At 40.9% G+C, this 22,149-nt stretch overlaps 1 protein-coding gene across 4 annotated transcripts in view; it reads right to left on the minus strand.

The window, feature by feature from the left end:
- The window catches only part of LOC126354191 (uncharacterized protein C16orf52 homolog B), an 85,774-nt gene that overhangs the window by 53,158 nt on the left and 10,467 nt on the right, over positions 1-22,149 (minus strand). For all 4 annotated transcript variants that reach the window (XM_050003643.1, XM_050003642.1, XM_050003644.1 and 1 more), the window contains exon 2: positions 19,976-20,188. In XM_050003643.1, coding sequence (XP_049859600.1) covers positions 19,976-20,188 — 213 coding nt within the window. The remainder of the gene's footprint in view (positions 1-19,975; positions 20,189-22,149) is intronic.

Genomic DNA, 22,149 nt, shown 5'->3' on the forward strand with positions numbered 1-22,149 from the left:
ATGAAGGCCTAGAGCATGTAAAGGAAGTCCATGGTATCGGAGAAATGCATGAAAATGAGGATATGTTTTCAAATTTCTGTGTAAGTCACAATTTGGTGATTGGAGGTACATTATTCCCACACAAGAATTGCCATATGGTTACATGGGTATACCCTGATCACAGAACGGAAAACCAAATTGATCATATAGCGCTAAGCAAAAAATTTAGAAAGTCTCTGATGAACGTGAGAAATAAATGTGGGACTGATGTTGGCAGTGATCACCTTGTTGCAAATTTTGGATGAAAAATCATGGCTACAAATAGAAAGTTTGAACAGCAGAACAAAAAATATGATGTGGGAAAACTTAGAACAGCAGCAAAACAAGAAGCTTTCTGTATTGAGCTAAGGAACCACTCCAAGAAGAACAGGAAAATGATGAAAATAGTGTTGATGATACATGGACTCAGATGAAGGACATCTATTGGAATGCGAGCAAACACGTCCTTGGCTTTAAAACCATTTGAAGAAAGATTGAGTGTCTGAGTGTACATGGAATTTGAACAGCTGTAGGAAGGAGATTAAGGCAAAATTAAATATGAGTAAAACAAGACAGCAGAAAACTCAAATGCAAGCTGAGTATGCAGCTACTGACTCTCCAGAGGAGTGTGGGGAATGATAAGAGAAAGTGGATGGATGAGCAAGCTCTGAGAGCAGAGACAGCTGCAGCAAGGGGTGATGCAAAAGAACTGTACCGCATCACTAGAATGTTGTCCAGCTTGTTTTGTGTTATCACGCAATAGGGGTGAGTGTGTCACTGATATGATACACGAGTTGTGGTGGTAGTCACTGAAACAAAGGCAGTTTTCTTTGTGGTGAGATCTATTTACGAAATTTCAATCACCAACTTTCTCTTCTGAATGCAAAAATACTTCGTTGGGACCCAGCTACTTAGGGAGAAATAATCATAATAATAAAATAAGAGAAATCAGAGCTCGAACAGAAAGATTTAGGTGTTCCTTTTTCCCACGCGCCATTCGAGAGTGGAACGGTAGAGAAGTAGTATGAAAATGATGATGTATGGTTTGTGGGGCACTCAACTGCGCAGTTATCAGTGCCCGTACAAATTCCCAAACTTTTCTCAGTCCAATCTTGCCACATGCATGAATGAGGATGAAATGATGAGGACAACACAACAGCCAGTCATCTTGAGGCAGGTAGTGTGAAAATGGTGTGATGAACCCTCTGCCAGGGACTTAAGTGTGAATTGCTGAGTAACCATGTAGATGTAGATGTACATTGTTTGAGAAGATATGGTCAGAAGACAAAATACTAAAGGATTGGAAAGAAGGGCTGATTATTAAATTGCCAAAGAAAGGGGATACTACCAATTTTAATAACTGGCAAGGCATCACCCTCCTATCAAGGACTCAGTCAAGGCACAACTGAGAAAAGAGCAAGCTGGGTTTAGAGAGCACAGAAGTTGTGTCGATCTCATGAATACACTGTGTATAATACTTGAGCAGAGTGCAGAATGGCAGAACACACTTTACCTTACATTTACGGTTTTTGGAAAGGCATTTGACTCTCTTAATAGGAGAGTTCTGTGGCATACCCTTAAGAATATGGAATACTATCAAAGATAATAAATATTATTAAAGCCATGTATGATGGATATGAATGTAGAGTGCTACACAATGGGAAACCTACTGAATATATCCAAACAAATGCTGAGGTGAGGCAGGGATGTATTCTGTCACCTACCTTGTTCTTGTTGGTACTGGACAGCGTAATGAAAAGATTAGAAGAAGATGTATTCAGTGAGGAATGCAAGATAGGCTTGAAGACCTTGACTTTGCGATGATGTCTGTCTGCTCTCGCAAAGATATCGTGCCATGGAAGAAAAGTTGGAAAGACTGAAAGAGGAAGCAGAAATTGCAGGACTTAAAATAAATGTTCAGAAAACCAAGGAAATGAGAATGCAGTCTGAAAAACAAATGAAGCTAACAATGTATGGAAAGGAATTGGGACGACTCCTTTGTCTATCTAGGAAGTACCTTCTGTAAAGATGGAGAGGCCGAGGAGGATGTTAAGAGTCGAATATGGAAGGCAAGTGGAGCCTCTGTACAACTGTCCCCTGTCTAGCATAATAAGAACATCTCGAAATGAACCAAGCTGCATTTGTTAAATAGCAACGTAAAGTCAGTCAGTCCTGTATAGTTGGGAAACATGGAAGGTAACAAACATGATTGTAAACCAGCTGCAAGTCTTCATAAACCGGTGTCTTCAACAAATTATAAATGAGAGGTGGCCAGATGTTATATCAAATGACAAATTATGGGAGATGAAAAACCAGTGACCAATCCGTGAAAAGAAAAGGAAAGAAAATGGAGGTGGATTGGTCACACAATACGCAAACACAAGGAGCTGTTGAAAAGGCAGCACTGGATTGGAACCCAAAAGGAAAACGTAGACGTGGCTGCCCGAAGAAGACATGGAAAGTAATGGTGGAAAAAGAAGCTCTGAAAGCTGGTAAAACATGGAGTGGAGTGAAATGTTTGGCTGCCAACAGAACAAGATGGAAGGTCTTTACTGCTGCCGTAGGATACAACAGTAACAGGAAATAAGTAAGTCAAGTCATAGAACACAATAATGGATAAAACAAAATTATAGGCAAAGACAATACCATTGAATGTTAGCAAAGGTTTTACTATTGTCACATACAACTCTGTAGATGAATAATCAATTACACAACCATTTAACATTGCTGACTTCGCTATCAACTGAAGTTGGGAAATGTACAAAAAATATTAAATAGGTCTTAGCAAATATTGCTCATCAAGAAATTACACTGTTGTGACATTACATATCTACAATGTTGTCTGTGCTGCACCTACAATCTGCAGCAGTACAAGGTATTAGACAGTGGCATTGTTAATAACATGTTATGGAAGTAAGTCCTATGAGAAATATACACAAAACTGTTGTTAGTTACAAAGAGGCACAGATATATGCCTTGACAACATCATATGTTTGCATATAGCTTGATAATGTCCATGGAACTGAAATAAGTGTATAGCACCAAGAAATAACATCGCAATAAAATGTGTCTGAATATAGCAATGTTTTGGCTTACTAGACATATAATGTAGTATGTTGGCAGGGATCCCATCAGGTCTGAAGATTTTTTCTTTTTCAGTATCGAAATTACTTGCCTAATTTCTTCTTGAGTGAATAGGTACACAAGTTTATTATTTTTAAACTCTTCCCATAACATTTTTCATAACTTTCACTGGTCTTTTGTCTTGCCTTCTTCGCCGTCATCAGAAAGCAGTGTTTCCATTAGCAGAGCAGCTGACTGTTCCCAACTTTCTGCTACTATCCCATCAGTTCTGTTGAACTGTGCTTGTATTTCGAACATTAAGCCCCCAGGGATCAATTTCTAACTTAGTCTCCAAAAATTGCTTCCACAGTTCCAGTTTTGTTTTGCATACTCGTGCTTAAAATGTTGTTTAACACTCCTGTATCTATTCTTTCATCTTTTGACATGCTGCTCTGGAATAGCTTCCTAGCTCTTCTAACTTCACATATTAATTTCTGTTGCACCTCAATCCAAATGCAAGGTACTCCTCTAGAAGGAGCTATCCTGATAGATATCAACACATCCATTGCTGTTTTTATAGCCACTGTCAGTTCTTGTGCTTTAACACCTACCTTGTCACCCTGCATAGGAGTTGCCAGACAATGAAAAACCCTTCTCAATGCTACCTAGTAAGCTTCCTTGATGTTTTGTTTGGGTCTTATGTGCACATTTTCTGTGGTATCTTGAATTCCTCTTCCAGTGATGGTGTAGACTATGACATTGTGATCACTCAGTGTCACTCCACTCCCAGTCTTCTAGCCTTCCACATGGTGTGCTGCTGCACTATTGGCTTAAGAAACTTCTATGTTTGACAATTCTCTCAGAGTATAATGTCCTTCATCCTTAGCAGATACTAGTAGCTCTCTTCACTAAATTGAAATTACATGAAAACCAGGATGGAACTCTTCTTTGCAGTTAACATTTCCACACAGATTACATATTTAGAACAATACTGCACTATTTTTGGCACTGTTATCTCCGTTTTAAATGCTATCATTACTGCCATAGGACGTTACCCTTGGGCAACTACTGGTATTTGGGCAGTTACTGACACACTGGGGACCCTTCCTGCCACAGTATATGGTTATTGGAGACATAATACATTTAATTTCAACTCTTGTGCCACTCTTCTAGCCTAATGCTTGCACTGGCACTTTTCAGGGCTTTAAGATGTCCTAATTTTTATTTCCAACTGACCATTCTTGTCTGTAATCCCATGCTATACGAGCATGTGTCATCATAAAGTGCTTGTATAACATATTTAAGGAAAATAACTCATTTCTTCTGGCAGAAACCTGTTTCAGTAATTTCTTCCGTTTTCCCACTTGCGTTAGGAGACTGCTTACTATGAGAAGCTTCTGTCTACGAAATTAAGTACGGGAAAAGTGATATGCTCTCCTTTTGGGTAGATATTCCTTACCAGATGTCTGAATGCCACAGTAAGTGTCACTGGCCCTTCCAGCCTAGTAAGTTACATCAAACACACTGTGCTTTCATAAATCTGCCACGGATCTGTTCCAGTCTATGCTGTATTGATAATTTTTCTGTAGTAGACATTTCTTTCCTGTAAGAACTGGCTCTGAGTCTCATACTATTTTTGTTGAACATTCCTATCCTTCATTGGCAAATCATCTCACTTCTGTAGGCAGTGCAGTATTTTCCTGTCATGTTCTACATACAACTGCACAGTTTCTACCACCAAGTCCTGCTTGCCCGTATTATATGTCACTACTTCATCCATCGGTAATCTACTTCTTTGTTATACCACATAGTTCTGAATTTTCACCAAAAACTTCTTGCCTGCTTTCTTGTAAGTGCATGAAGACTTACTTCATGCTGTGTATGTGCTCTTTTCTATGGTGCTTACTGCTTACTTTTTGCCACGAATTCCTTGCTCTTTCATTGTCCCTCCTCTTCCCCCATGGTGATTTATGTTTTTTTACTTAGATGGCACTTGACTTTGTGTGTTATAGGACACCTATCCATATCCATTTGTAAAACCTGCCTTGTTAGGAAGGTTTGATAAGTGTGATATTAACTCTGTTCCCCATGAACTTTTTACTCCTACATTTATGTGGCACACACCCTGCTGCTTTGGTTGACTGATTGATTTGGGGGTAGAGGACCAAACAGGGAAATCATCGGTCCCATTGGATTAGGGAAGGATGGGGAAGGAAGTCAGTTGTGCCCTTCAAAGGAAACATCCCAGCATTTGCCTGGAGAGATTAGGGATCTCATGGAAAACCTAAATCAGGATGGTCAGACATGGATTGGAGCCATTGTCCTTGTGAATACAAGCCCAGTGTGCTAACCACTGAGCTCAGTCTGCTTCTTTGTTTGATTTTATTATAGTCTTTTCTGATAAGGCCTTCTTCCACACAGTGTCCAAAAATTGCTAATTGTTCATCATAATGTTTTGCCAGATGACCAAGGTCTTGGCATTGAGTGCACATCCTCACTAATAGGTAGTCTGTCACTGAAATCAAACAAAATCCAGATATATTTGTTGTCACCTCATGAGAGCTCCTCTAACCTCAGCACTCATTTCACTCACTCATTTCAATAATGTGATGGCCCACTTTTCTTCACACTGGTCCTGTCCTGAACCACACTGTAGGGCCACTTTCCTTAGCCATTTTCATCTTCCAGGTTCTGCGTGTGTATTGCATCTTTTAGTGTCTTTGTATCTGTAACCTCTGGGATGTCATGCAGTGACATAAAGGTCTCTTTTTCTTAGGCTGTTCACATAACAGTGTCTCTTGCACATTTTTGTTGTTCATTATCTTTTCTGGATGACATCATTATTGTTTTGCTTTATTTAAATTTTTTCTTTGGTGTGGTTTCTTAATATTATTAATTTTTGTTGCACTATCTTTCCCTCTTCGTTTGGTCATGACTTTTATGAATAAATCATTTTGTTGTGCAGTTTGTGCTATTGCAATTTCAGCAGCAGAAACTGTTTTGGCTGTACCTCTAAGTGGCATCAAAAGCACTGCACTTACAGACATTTCCTCTTGCAAATAACAGATTTCAGCTATCAGTTGTCTTTTTTAAATTTTATTGGCTGATCTAGATTTCAGCTAGAAACTAGCCATTCTCAATGCACTATAATTTTTGATCAATGCATGTAATGCTTGTTGGTCGGGCTTCATCCACAGTTCATAGAATGGCTAGTTTCTAGCAGAAATCTAGATCTGCCAATAAAATTTAAAAAGGATGACTGATAGCTGAAACCTATTATTTACAAGTCAATATAGCAGTCGCTGAGTGCAACAGCCTTCTGAATGGAAGGTAACCTGATATATTTTCTCTGTTTTTACTGATTTTTTAAATAGTTGTTCCAAGCTGCTAATTAACACTGCCTGCTCTATCACTCATTGCAATGTTTTCTTCTTTAATTCCACTTTTAATTTGCTTGTTCTTGCCTGTGTCATCTCTGTCCTCAAAATTCATTTTCAATAAATACCATCCATTCTTCATACCGCTGTTGTGTATTCACCACTCCTCTAATTGTTCCCATTTTCCCTTTGGCATTATCATTTAAATGCTGTGTAAGCTGCTGCCCTTTCTTTCCAGTTATCAGATATCTAACATGCTACAGTGCATGGCCTTCCCATGTTGAGCTGCACTACTGACTTTCATCATTTTCTGCTCAGTCACCAGAACAAGAATTGTATGTGTCAGGTGTGGCTCGCCTCATGCCAGCCACGGCTGGTCGGGGCAGCAGAGCAATTGGAAGCAGCAGCAGCAGCAGCAGGTGCCCAATGCAGCATTGTTGTCTGTGTGCCACTCCTTGTCTGCTGTAGTGCACACACCAATGTGTACTCTGCACCAATGGATGAATGATGGTGCCTCCAAGCTGCTAGCAACTGATCACACTTCAAATATTCACCCAGCCTTATTTACACTTAATGTCTCTTCCGGAAAATGAGAACTTGGATGAGTGACACTTCAACTATTTGTGGGTGCATCCACCACTTGCCAATAATAACAATTGCCATGTGGAAACACCATTTGAACACAGAGCCGATGTCAAGAAACAACTGACATGACAGCCCTCTTGCCTACAAATCAGAGACTGAATCAATCTGCATTTAACTTTCACCACTGAGATGCTTTAACACGCTCAGATCATTCACACACCTACATTCTGCAGCATACAGACAGAGCAGGCACCAAAGCCTCTCGCCAAACAAAGGCTGAGCCAAGAACCTCAGAGAATTTAAAATTCAGAATGGTGTCCTTCATCTGACGTTCTGGTAAATTAGTGAATGCTTAAAGTACAGATATAAAAGTGCTTTCAGTGGAGAATTTGAAACAGGTCATTTCAAACCAAGGCTTCCAGCCATTTAGGGGTTAGCATATCCTGGTGAGTAGTAGTGGTTTAGAGACTAAAAGAAGAATAAGACACAAAAAATGTATCCACAAATTATGGATGTTGGACTGATCTCACTGTTGGAGGAGGAGGAAGATTCCAGATCGAGAATAGGGAATTTTAACGCTTTGAGCTGTCTGGGACAGTCTACTACTCTCAATTTACTCCTAATGGTAATGGAATCTGGACTATACATCATAAGCAGATGTGAAATCATAAAAGTGATTGATTCACCATCATTCAATATGCCAATACAAGAGGTTTTATTCTGTGATTCTATCAAAATTAGGCCAAATAGTGGCAAAGCCTAATAGAACATTATGTGCATTAATGTCTTTCAATACAGGACATGCAATGGCAGAATCGTCTTTCGAGTTTAACTAAAGCTGTACTACCCAGGGTTCTTGTGGAGTGCACACTGAGCATTGCCTGTTCACCATACATCAATGACATGGTCACGTAATGGAATCTGTAGCACAATCTTGGATTGAGAAGGGAATTGGCAGAACTCTTTCAAAGGAACCATCCTTGAATTCACCTTAGGTGATTTAGAGAAATCATGAAAAATGTAAATCTGGGTGGCTGGTAGGAATCTGAATGCTGCCCTTAACATTGCTGTAAGCTGTGCCATACGCAATATGGAGTAGCAGTTAGTATCATTAACTGTCATGCTGCAGGTCACCAGTTCAAATCCAGTCACCAGAATTTCTTATGTTTGCACATCGTTATGCTTGAATATTCTATGGCTGTGTGAACAGCAGCACTATCCATCTGGGAGGCAGTCCTGTTCTGTGTGTGTGTGTGTGTGTGTGTGTGTGTGTGTGTGTGTGTGTTCCTAATAACCGTACTTCCAGTGCTAAAGTGTTGTACTTCACTGACGGCTCTGCTTTTGGAATTGAAGTTGGCCCTGATTATGATGTGGCACTGTTTGGATGAGATGATAGGTTTTTTAAAATGTGTACATCACTGTGGCCTCAATTACACATGTAAGAACTGTCGCATTCAAGGATACGAGTCTAAATACAAGCTTTACATCACTACTAAGGTCTGTATAGTCAGGAGACAAATTGATTCCAAACCAGCAGTAAGACAGCTGCATGTAAGGCATCCATCATTGTTTTCTGAAGACACTGTCAAGACCCAACAAAATGGCTGAAAGAATTTGACTGTGCCACTAAATAGAAAAGATGGAATGACATGATGTGTTTGGCAAACATTCACTTTTTCTTGGATGACACAGCCCAACAGCACTTTGAGATCAATGGAAATAACCTTGATAGCTGGAACAAACTCCAGGCCAAACTGAATGAAATATTTGGTGACAAGCAGCAGCCAGTCCACTTAACTGAAGAACTGGATCCATCATCATGGGGAAGCAACAGTCTTACATGCAGTATGTTTTTGCCCTATAGCACTGTGTGAACCCACAAGATGACAATATTTCACACTTGATGTTAGGTGCAGAAGACATGTACCAATCTCTTCTGGTGAAGGGTGTCATAACAACTAAGGAATTCAAGTGATGCAAGGACATCAAAGAAATGCAATTAAGGGGGGTCTGATGAAAGAGGTATGACTGACTACTGAATGTGGTCCCTGTGTCAGCTATGGAAATCGACTGTAACCTTACCTTGCCTCTCTCAGGCACCAGACAGTAAGAGAAGGGATACAGCAATTTACAACAGCCATAAACACTGGACCAAGTACGCAAGAGATAGAAGGTGTTACTATCAAGCCCACACATTTGGAGGTAATAGAGAATCTTGAAGAAGAGCTGTGTCAAATTTCAGCAAATGTGTCAGTCATCAGTCAAATATGCCCTGAAGAATGGATTCAAACAACTTAGACTTCCGTTGCAGCCATCAAACAAGAAACCAGCATCCAACCAATGCAGGTACAACCAACTTCTCTGCAAGGTATATCACCCTGCAAAAGAACAGACATTTGGAGGGCAGAGGACAACACACCTGTATGTTTCCACTGTTGATCTGCTGGACATGTTGTAAACTATTCCAGAGAAAGAAGAGAAGTATTTAATGACTATTGCAGCACCACTACAACAGTCCTGTTCAAACCAGTGCACATCTGATGATGATAGATCACCTCTGGAACAAAGCTCATCATCATACTCTGGACAAAGTCGATCCTCAAGATGTCATAGCTGTTCCCAGTCACCATACAGAGGTACATGCTGCTTGCCCAACTCCCAAATTCAGGAAAACTAAGTGAGGTATGAAGGTAAAGCTACCATAGATGAAAAATCTCCATGGGTGACAGTTATCAAGATGACAGGAAATCTCACAAAAACTGTTGACGGCCAACCTGTCCAGGTTCTAGTCAAGTCAGTGGCTTCCTATTCTGTCATTTCCAATGCTTATCATGTTCCATGATATGAAAGACTTTGTGCTGAAGGACACGAATGGGAAATATGTTTAGCCAAGAGGAACAAGTATTGGGAGAATCACTGCCAAGGACAGAACAGAGTCCTACAAATTTGTTGTTTTAACAGAATGTAGTTATGTTACTCTTGGAAGGGACTTTTTGCAGGCATCTCAAGCAGTCACAAGATTGTGGAAGATTAAAACTCCACATTGACAAAGGTATTCCAACAAGCTCCCATATGAAATATTGCTCTGGGCAGTTGTTTGTTGTTAAAGACGACATTATCCTCACCATCACAATGACAACAGTTCCAGTAGTCAACCTAGATGCTCAGTTGAACTTTGAAGCATGTAATGAGCTGCCCTGATGCCAAGGAAACATACATAGGTTAACATACGAAGTGATTTTAAAGTTTTACCATTTGAAGTATATAAGTGCTTATTAATTTATCACAACTTATATCATCATCATTTTGTTGTTGGAAATGCTGGTGGATACTTTCGAAAAGTTTACCTATTATTTCAACTACCGCAGGTAATATTGCAATGCGTGTTAGCTGAAAACGACAGATATTTACACTTTTTTCCTTTCTTTTCTGTACTATAATCCATTTTCGTCATGAGCAAAATCAGTGTCTATGCTGCCAACTTAGCTGGCGTAAGGAGAGGCATCTAACAACCACCAGTTTAAGTCATCAGTTTACTGAAGCTCCCACCAGAGAGGAATTAATGTCATCCAAATTTATATCATAAAATTAGTAAGCAGCACCACTGCTGTCAAAGACCATAATTAAAAATAAAAGAGATTTTCTTACAAAAGAATATATATATATAATAGAAAGAAACTTCCACATGGGAAAAATATATTAAAAACAAAGATTCCAAGACTTACCAAGCGGGAAAGCGCCGGTAGATAGGCATAATGAATAAAACACACAAACACACACACACACAGAATTTCAAGCTTTCGCAACCGGCGGCTGCTTCGTCAGGAGAGAGGGAAGGAAAAGGAAAGATGAAAGGATGTGGGTTTTATGGGAGAGGGTAAGGAGTCATTCCAATCCCAGGAACGGAAAGACTTACCTTAGGGGAAAAAAAGGATAGGTATATACTCGCGCGCACACACACACACGCATATCCATCCATACATACATATGTTTTAAACTTCCACATGGGAAAAATATATTAAAAACAATGATTCCAAGGCTTACCAAGCGGGAAAGTGCCGGTAGATAGGCACAATGAATAAAACACACAAACACACACACAGAATTTCGAGCTTTCGCAACCGGATGCTGCTTCGTCAGGAAAGAGGGAAGGAGAGGGAAAGATGAAAGGATGTGGGTTTTAAGGGAGAGGGTAAGGAGTCATTCCAATCCCGGGAACGATAAGACTTACCTTAGGGGGAAAAAAGGATAGGTATATACTCGCGCGCACACACACACACACGCATATCCATCCATACATACATATGTTTTAAACTTCCACATGGGAAAAATATATTAAAAACAAAGATTCCAAGGCTTACCAAGCGGGAAAGTGCCGGTAGATAGGCACAATGAATAAAACACACAAACACACACACAGAATTTCGAGCTTTCGCAACCGGATGCTGCTTCGTCAGGAAAGAGGGAAGGAGAGGGAAAGATGAAAGGATGTGGGTTTTAAGGGAGAGGGTAAGGAGTCATTCCAATCCCGGGAACGATAAGACTTACCTTAGGGGGAAAAAAGGATAGGTATATATACGCGCGCGCGCGCGCGCGCGCGCACATACGCGCTCGCGCGCACACACACGCACACACACACACACACACACGCACGCGCGCGCTCGCGCACACACACACACATATCCATCCATACATACATACACACAGACAAGCAGACATATTTAAAGGCAAAGAGTATGGGCGGAAGTGTGGAGGCAAAGATGATGTTGAATGACAGGTGAGGTATGAGTGGCGGCAACATGAAATTAGGGGAGATTGAGGCCTAGTAGATAACGAGAAGAGAGGATATATTGAAGGGCAAGTTCCCATCTCCGGAGTTCGGATAGGTTGGTGTTGGTGGGAAGTATCCAGATAACTCGGACGGTGTAACACTGTGCCAAGATGTGCTGGCCGTGCACCAAGGCATGTTTAGCCACAGGGTGATCCTCATTACAAACAAACACTGTCTGCCTGTGTCCATTCATGCGAATGGACAGTTTGTTGCTGGTCATTCCCACATAGAAAGCGTCACAGTGTAGGCAGGTCAGTTGGTAAATCACATGGGTGCTTTCACACTTGGCTCTGCCTTTGATCGTGTACACCTTCCGGGTTACAGGACTGGAGTAGGTGGTGGTGGGAGGGTGCATAGGACAGGTTTTACACCGGGGGCAGTTGCAAGGGTAGGAGCCAGAGGGTAGGGAAGGTGGTTTGGGGATTTCATAGGGATGAACCAAGAGGTTACGAAGGTTAGGTGGATGGCGGAAAGACACTCTTGGTGGAGTGGGGAGGATTTCATGAAGGATGGATCTCATTTCGGGGCAGGATTTTAGGAAGTCGTATCCCTGCTGGAGAGCCACATTCAGAGTCTGATCCAGTCCCGGGAAGTATCCTGTCACAAGTGGAGCACTTTTGGGGTTCTTCTGTGAGAGGTTCTGGGTTTGAGGGGATGAGGAAGTGGCTCTAGTTATCTGCTTCTGTACCAGGTCGGGAGGGTAGTTGCGGGATGCGAAAGCTGTTTTCAGGTTGTTGGTGTAATGGTCCAGGGATTCAGGACTGGAGCAGATTCGTTTGCCACGAAAGCCTAGGCTGTAGGGAAGGGACCGTTTGATATGGAATGGGTGGCAGCTGTCATAATGGAGGTACTGTTGCTTGTTGGTGGGTTTGATGTGGATGGATGTGTGAAGCTGGCCATTGGACAGATGGAGGTCAACGTCAAGGAAAGTGGCATGGGATTTGGAGTAGGACCTGGTGAATCTGATGGAACCAAAGGAGTTGAGGTTGGAGAGGAAATTCTGGAGTTGTTCTTCACTGTGAGTCCAGATCATGAAGATGTCATCAATAAATCTGTACCAAACTTTGGGTTGGCAGGTTTGGGTAACCAAGAAGGCTTCCTCTAAGCGACCCATAAATAGGTTGGCATACGAGGGGGCCATCCTGGTACTCATGGCTGTTCCCTTTAATTGTTGGTATATCTGGCCTTCAAAAGTGAAGAAATTGTGGGTCAGGACGAAGCTGGCTAAGGTGACGAGGAAAGAGGTTTTAGGTAGGGTGGCAGGTGATCGGCGTGAAAGGAAGTGCTCCATTGCAGCGAGGCCCTGGACGTGCGGGATATTTGTGTATAGGGAAGTGGCATCAATGGTTACAAGCATATACTGAAGGGCAAGTTCCCATCTCCGGAGTTCGGATAGGTTGGTGTTGGTGGGAAGTATCCAGATAACCCGGACGGTGTAACACTGTGCCAACAAACCAACACTTTTTTGAATTTTTTCACACCTTTATCTCTCCCTATATATATTTCTATTTATTTTCACTTTAACCTCATATTAACCTTTCCACCTTCTAATACCATGTCAGCCTCACAACATCCCTAAACGACCCCATTAAATTTTATTTACATTCCCTCCACAAACATGCCTTCACCCTAGCCAGATTACACTCCCATATTTTTGGTACAGATTTATTGATGATATCTTCATGATCTGGACTCACAGTGAAAAACAACTCCTGAATTTCCTCTCCAACCTCAACACCTTTGGTTCCATCAGATTCACCTGGTCCTACTCCAAATCCCATGCCACTTTCCTTGACATTGACCTCCATCTGTCCAATGGCCAGCTTCACACATCCGTCTACATCAAACCCACCAACAAGCAACAGTACCTCCATTATGACAGCTGCCACCCATTCCATATCAAACAGTCCCTTCCCTACAGCCTAGGCCTTCATGGCAAACGAATCTGGTCCAGTCCTGAATCCCTGAACCATTACACCAACTACCTGAAAACAGCTTTCGCATCCCGCAACTACCCTCCCGACCTGGTACAGAAACAGATAACCAGAGCCACTTCCTCATCCCTCAAACCCAGAACCTCTCACAGAAGAACGCTAAAAGAGCCCCACTTGTGACAGGATACTTCCCGGGACTGGGTCAGACTCTGAATGTGGCTCTCCAGCAGGGATACGACTTCCTAAAATCCTGCCCCGAAATGAGACCCATCCTTCATGAAATCCTCCCCACTCCACCAAGAGTGTCTTTCCGCCATCCACCTAACCTTCGTAACCTCTTGGTTCATCCCTATGAAATCCCCAAACCACCTTCCCTACCCTCTGGCTCCTACCCTTGTAATCGCCCCCGGTGTAAACCCGGTCCTATGCACCCTCCCACCACCACCTACTCCAGTCCTGTAACCCGGAAGGTGTACACGATCAAAGGCAGAGCCACGTGTGAAAGCACCCACGTGATTTACCAACTGACCTGCCTACACTGTGACACTTTCTATGTGGGAATGACCAGCAACAAACTGTCCATTCGCATGAATGGACACAGGCAGACAGTGTTTGTTGGTAATGAGAATCACCCTGTGGCTAAACATGCCTTGGTGCACGGCCAGCACATCTTGGCACAGTGTTACACCGTCCGGGTTATGTGGATACTTCCCAACAACACCAACCTATCCGAACTCCGGAGATGGGAACTTGCCCTTCAGTATATCCTCTCTTCTCGATATCCGCCAGGCCTCAACCTCCACTAATTTCAAGTTGTCGCCACTCATACCTCACCTGTCTTTCAACAACTTCTTTGCCTCTGTACTTCCGCCTCGACTGACATCTCTGCCCGAACTCTTTGCCTTTACAAATGTTTGCTTGTGTGTGTGTGCGAGTATCTACCTATCCTTTTTCCCCCTAAGGTAAGTCTTTCCGCTCCCGGGATTGGAATGATTCCTTACCCTCTCCCTTAAAACCAACATCCTTTCATCTTTCATTTTCCTTCCCTCTTTCCTGACGAAGCAGCCGCCAGTTGCGAAAGCTCGAAATTCTGTGTGTGTGTTTGTGCGTTTTATTTATTGTGCCTATCTACCGGCGCTTTCCCGCTTGGTAAGTCTTGGAATCTTTGTTTCTGTGTCCTCCACATGCAACTACAGTCCTGAGGCACAGATCAACAGTAGAAGCTCCTTGCTAAGGAAACTGAAGGCCCGCTTGATGATCATGAAGCTTTAATGGGAGAGACTCCCATCAATGCTCATCACAGTGATGAGGATGTTACAGCATGACCCACAAGTGAGGTTCTTCCAGCGCTATAGCACAGAAGGACCACTGGTAAGACCTAGATCTAGATGTAGGATACTGTAGTCAGCTCCAGTGAGAACTTCTAAAACATTTATTCCAGGAGATGAAGTAAAGCTGTGATCTGTTCCATATGCAATGTGGAGTAGCAGTCAGCATCGCTAACATGCATGCCATGTGCCACCAGTTCACATTCAATCACCAGTGATTATCTATAATTTAGAATTTCTAGGATGATCTTGAAATTTATTATGCTTGTAATGTTTGCATACTCTGGAATATTTTATGTTTGCTTAAATAGCAGCACTTTCCATCCAGAATATCATTCTGTTGTCTGTCCATCATTACCGTTCTTTCAGTACTAAGTGTTGGGCTTCACAGGACTTGGACTTGGTAGTGATTACAACATGACAATATGAACCCAGTGTCTTATCACTGTGCCACCTTGCTTGGTGATGGTGTTTGGGACTAGGGTAGAAGACTTAGCAGTTTGTTAATGTATTTCTAATTCTATTGCTGAACACCCCACCCCCCTCCCCTCCCACCGACCCCCATCACCAACAGTCATCACTCATGTTTCGAAGACATGGAAAACACACACACACACACACACACACACACACACACACACACACACACCACTGCCCGCCACACCACTGCCCGCCAGCACTCACACAAACACAACTCTCACACACACACACACATGACCACAGTCTCTCTCAGCTGGTGTGTGTGTGTGTGTGTGTGTGTGTGTGTGTGTGTGTGTGTGAGAGAGTGAGAGAGAGAGAGAATCTCCGCTATTTGGTGAGTAGCAACTAACTTTTTCGTAATATTGATAAAGAGAATGTCTTATTTCCAAGCTTAGTTTTTTTCCACATATTTGTTTGAATGTATGATAACTATCACTGAATGCCCTTACATTAATCTTATGATAAGAATGTAGTTAAAAGGGATAAAATTAAATTATAAAAATATCATCACGCATTAAAATATACCAGTTCCCTAAAGACTGAGATCACACACATTTCAAAATCATTTTTTTCGTCAGTTCTAAAGCTTCTAATCAAAATGAGAAAATAAGCAAGGAAAGATCTGTAACAGTAGAGCATAAAAATGTCTGGCTGATCACTGAACCATACATAGATGAATCAACCACTTTGCAACACACTAAAACATCCAACATAAAATCCTCGGCTGTGGTCCGGACAAAAAAACAAAATTTTATAAGGGTTACCACTTTTCTCTTGCTGTAAGCTACAAAAGACGGCTGCCCTCTTACCAGAGTATAAAATGCACTCGACTGAAATACAACATACTGAAATGAGTATACTGGAGTCACTTCTAACAGCTGAACCTTCTTACCAGAATAAAAAAGGAAGGAGGAAGCTGGATGGAAGAATGTCACAGATAGTGAGTTAATTTCAGTCTGCAGCCTGTTATCCTCTTCCAGCCATAATTCTTCCAGTGTGTACATGAACTTAGGATTATCATTGTGTTTAGTCTGTATCAAATGGCAAATTGTTCCATTTTGTCACCCTCACTTGCCTCAGTAGCTGTATTATTAGTTCGCTCATTTCATCTTATTCCTGTGTGCCTCAGTACGCAGCAGAATACTACTTCCTTCCCGTCCTGTTTTAGCAGATGAAGAGTGTTTTGTATATTTGGGATGATTTTCTCTGCTAGGTCTTTTCTCATCTGCCTTCTAAATGTAGAAGCCAACATGATACACCATAAACACATCTAGTAGGGTGAGTTCGAAGAGCAAAGACTGCTACTGAGTAACCAAAGAATCCTCCCTGTTTGAACTGACATACATACTCTGTTAGTATTGGATACACATCTAATAGGTAATGAAAGAAATAGCTATAAAAATCACAGTTGGAGTAACTTGTTTTCTAAAAGAAATAAAATTTAAAATAATTCTGGGCCTCTTAGGAATGTAAGGCTGTGATTTACTACAATTTTGGTGTGAAACATTAATATTTGCCACACGCATATTTCTAATAGGTTTTTTTTTTTTTTTTTTTTTTTTGCAGAGTCTCAACGACTGCTTTGCACACATACAATTAGTGATAAGTAGCTCCACAGGTTCTCACGCAAGTGTGTACTATTTATTCATTATAACTGAATATCGAATGTAGAAAACTGGTACAGCAGCCTTTGAATAGCCTATAGCCTTGATGCTACTGCAGACTGTAATTTCTAGATACATAACTATATTTGTAATGAAACATGACATTTCAATGTTGCCAACTAAACACTGTGTGATTACCCAGAATACTTTTCCTCTGGTTCTCTTGGAGGCAACCTTACAGTGTCCAGAGATTTTGATCTGGTTTAAAATTAGTAAGTGAGGTGTTTTGGATACTTAATATTTAATTAATACAAAATTAATAAATATAAAAGGGAAAATCTAAAATGATTAATTAACTGCAGAAAATATAAGATATGTGGGGACTTCAAAAAGTAAGTTACACATGTTGTCCTATGCTAAGAGCATTGTGCAACATATTCCGGATTTCCTGTAGACACAGTTCTGCTGCAGCACAAGTAACAGGGCATCACTGTATGCATTCGAAATGGGGCGGAAACTGGAAATGTTCTCCAAAATGAAGTATGCGGGACAGTAAAATTCCTGTGGATAAATGGTCCAAATTGCACACAAATTCACCTTAAAATTCTGCTGGTGAGATATGGAATAAATGGAATGTAGCATCCACCCATAGTGGAATAGTGCCAACAATTAGGCAATGTCCCCACTGACATGACTGATACTGATCGACAAGGCCAGACCTTTCGCCATGTGACTTCCACCTTGTTGGCAAGCAGGAAGAACATGTGGGAAGAAAGAGATTTTCCAAAGATGAGGATATTCAAATGGTGGTTCTCAAATGGCTCCACGACCAAGGAACATGTTTCTATAATTGAGGAACTGAATAGGTGGAACATTCAGGCCGTTCTTTATGAAGACTTTGAGACTATCCAGAAAACTGATGATGATCATCTTACCACGTACATGGCTGATGTGGTTTTTTCTTTCTTAGGGTTCTGCATATAGCACTCTGGGTCACATTTCAAGACTGTACTTGCCAAAGCTGATTTGTGTCCCTGCAACCACCATGATCTGCCATGAGAGGCCCTCTTGGCAACCAGTTATAAACAATGTCTTTGGAAGTCCTCAGACTGTGTCATCTTCATATTCATGTTTTTATTATTATTATTATTATTATTATTATTATTATTATTATTTATGCACAGATGTTTCTTCTTCCCACAGTCTTGCTCGTACTGTTGGGGCTAGCTCTTGTGAGGCAGCTGCATAGGATTCTGTTTTTGTTGCTCCTATTAGCCTTTTTGCTTGGTAGATTTCTCATCCCCTCACATAAACTCTTGCACATTTCTGAGAGGAATTCCAACCATAATCCGCCACTACTGAGTGTCTATTATCCTCCTACACCACATGATCCAGAGATCCTTCACAATCACACTCATATGTTTTGCTTAGTCTTCAGTTTATACTTTGCAGCTAGCTCGAGCAAGATCTGTGTCCAGTTTAACAATGAGTAAGTCTCCTGAAGGGCTCCATGTATTTTAATCCCCTGCACTCCATGTTTGGGAAGAAATTGTGAACACATCTAACCATTGTTGCTTTGTCCCAGTGATAAAGCCATTCTTGCTGAATCTGAAATTTAATTTCTTATTTAACTGATACATATTAGCATATCATTTTCTTCACCCTTTGGACATCTCCCTCCTCTTAACGAGGTTTGTTCATCTGAGGTACTCTGTGGAGAGAGTGTTAAAATCTTCCATGGCCCACTCATTCCACTGGTAACTGATCATTTAGATTTCTTGAGGGCCATTCTGTTTCCATAACATACACACAAGTTATCTTACATTGCGCACCTGCAAAAACTTTAATCATTCATGATGCGGACAGTGCCACAGAGGTTGTCCATCAACACTATTTTACCTTTAACAACAATTCAACCTATTGGCACAGATCTCACCTTAAGGAGGTTACTGGAGTATACGTAGAGATAACAGTTACAGAGGACTGGGGGCACTCACTAGCCCACAGGTTACAAACCCTGGGTTCTTTTAGATGCTTGTCTTTTGGCAAACCCAATAGGTATATGTTGCATATCTAATCCCATGTATCTGATGAGCATTACTGCCCAGTTTTATACATGTCTCAAGGATAAGGGTGTGACACACCAATGATATCTGCTTGTATGAATCCAATGCTACATCCACAACTCCAGGATCAGAACAATGGTAAATTAGAGCGAGCACAATCAATTTTGGAAACGTCTGAAGTTTATATAACCTTTTTCTTGCACAATATTTTCAGTGCCTGGTGATCAAACAAGTCAGTTAAACATGTGCTAGTATTTGGATTGGATGGACCAAACTTTAATTCTAATGTGAGTGTTACAGCTAGTGAACAAACTCTTAATGTTTCAGTGCTGTAGCACAATATTATTCCTGAACATTCTAAATGTATATCATAACAATACCAATATCCAGATGTACTAAGAATAATTACAATGCTGTAATAGTGTAGATACAACAGACAATACAGAAATGCAGAAAGTTACATTAATATATGAAGACAGCTAAACTGCTTTGTTGACATGTGTTTTTGAAGCACAAGTGGTTCATGGTTTGATTACACTCCCATGAAATAAGAAAATCATGACTCAACTCGTTGAACAGGTACTGGCTAAGACTCTCACAACATCCACATAACTTTAATCATATCCATTCCTTTCTAAATGGATAACCGTAACTAACTACCCATAAAAATAAAAATGGTTGTAACTCACTTGCTGTGAAACCAACCCATCTTGCATATGGTACAACGTTCCTGTCCCAGTGAGATGATATTAAGAGAATTATAGTAGTTGTGATACATATACACCCAACAAAGATGCAGACGAGAGCAAGTAGCCATTCAGGTTGCAGATCTGGTGTAAAACAGGTAGGCTGTCTGTTGTACAGTGTCATACATGTCCACATGAGACCCAAACGTGTGTCGCCTGGATACAAAAACAAAATAAGTGATAAAATATTTTGTCATTCATGAAATTTACAACCTATCACAGCTATCTCTATCTATAAACTTGCAATTTTCTTGCATGCAAAATGAAAAGGTCTCTATTGTGAAAGCATAAATTTACTTTTTCCTTTATCAACAATCAAATGCACACATAATAATCAACTACTTTCTCTGTTCACTACAATCAAAACGCAATGAATCAAGTGCCAAACATGATCTACACTAATGCCAGAATAACATAACACATGCTTGTTAACACAATACATGATACATGCTTTACATAACAAAGTTACACAAAATAAGTCATCTCCATATTCCTCCATATTCAGGGGGAATGCCACATAATTTGAGAGGTGATTCTACATGTGAAAGTAAACTGCAAAGTCCTATGGACATGTGTCTGATTTTCAGTTATTGCAGAAGTGGAGGAGGCTGAAGACTACAGAGTCATGAATGATTATGAAAACAAGTGTTAATATTACTTGCCAAAAAGGTGGTGGACAGAATAATGGTAGGACAGATGACTAATCCAATCTCAATGCACTTGTCAATGCGTTGGAGGGTGTGTTGCACTCAAATATAATCTCAGCAGTCTTTAATACAAGCAACAGCATCGGTGATGTGAGCAACAATTTCTTCACAGCTATCCACCTTCGTAGAGTATTCATCCCCCTTCAACCAGCCACATAAACAATAGTCTAATGGAGTTAGATCAGGCCAGTTAATGGGTCTGCACAAGCTGCATGTGAACTGGGTACAAGGCCTCAGAATGTACTGTACACCATCGTGTTTGTAGAATATCGAGCTGACAGCTAATGTGCCCGAAATAACTCGGTACCCTCATAATACTTTTAGTTCAGTTCAGGTATATTTTCATTTCCACAAGTTTCACATAAGCAAGTCAACTGTGTCGATAACCATTAGATACTATTAAGTTTAATTACAATGTGGTGGGTTTAATAACCACCAGAAATGCAAAGACAGTTCTTGCTTCTAGGAAGTCTAACACCAAGATTAAGTACGTGTCTCTAGACAAATCCTGTTTCAATTGTCTATAACAATTACAATTATTCGATCATCAAAGAAAAACACATAATTACTCCTTGTACTTTCCATACGGGTTCTATCGGTAAACACTTGCCGGCGTTGCTCATGTGAAGCATCTCCTATCCTCCCAAGACCAACGTCCATCCTGCACACACAGACGTGTTACGCAGTAAATAGGCTCTCTCACACTTATCTTTAAAATATGGCATGTTACAGGCAGCAGAAGGTCGAGTGGTTCCAGAATTTAGGTGTAAATTCTCGAATCACTACAACTGTTGCCTTGGTGCAACATCACAATGCTGCCTTCTGTTGGAAAACCCCCACACTTCTTGCAGATGGACCAGCCATGTCTTGCCTTTATTCTGTTGACCACAGTGCCTGCACTGCATTTTGTTAAGTAATATTCACACTTGTCTTCATAATCATTCAAGGATGTGTGTGGTCGTCAACCTGCTCCAGTTCCGTAACAACTGAAAATTGGACACATGTTCATAGGACTTTGCAGTTTATTTTCATATGCAGAATCAAATAACAAATTACAAGACATTCCTCCTGAATCACTCTCAATGTGCATACCATCTCAGTGTAATCTCTCCCTGATTAGAATTCAAAATAATCTGAAGAATCAATGTAAAAGTTGACAGACTAATGCTATACAAATTTCAGTAGAAATGTGGAGCAATTTCTGTAAGCTGAGTAGTTGCTAAACATTTACTACTGACAGGGAGATATCCACTGGGGAGAAACCGACTTTTTGAAATAACTTATATTGTTGCGTAGGTCAGGTTGCCAAGTATCACAGCCTGCAGTCAATCACGTCTGCAGGAATTCGTCTGTGAGTAACCGACAAAAAAGTTCTTGACATGCACTGCAGCCTTAAAAATAAGAACAGTT

This window comes from Schistocerca gregaria, chromosome 3 (genome assembly GCF_023897955.1).
Source record: "Schistocerca gregaria isolate iqSchGreg1 chromosome 3, iqSchGreg1.2, whole genome shotgun sequence".
In the NCBI taxonomy this organism is placed as follows: domain Eukaryota; kingdom Metazoa; phylum Arthropoda; class Insecta; order Orthoptera; family Acrididae; genus Schistocerca; species Schistocerca gregaria.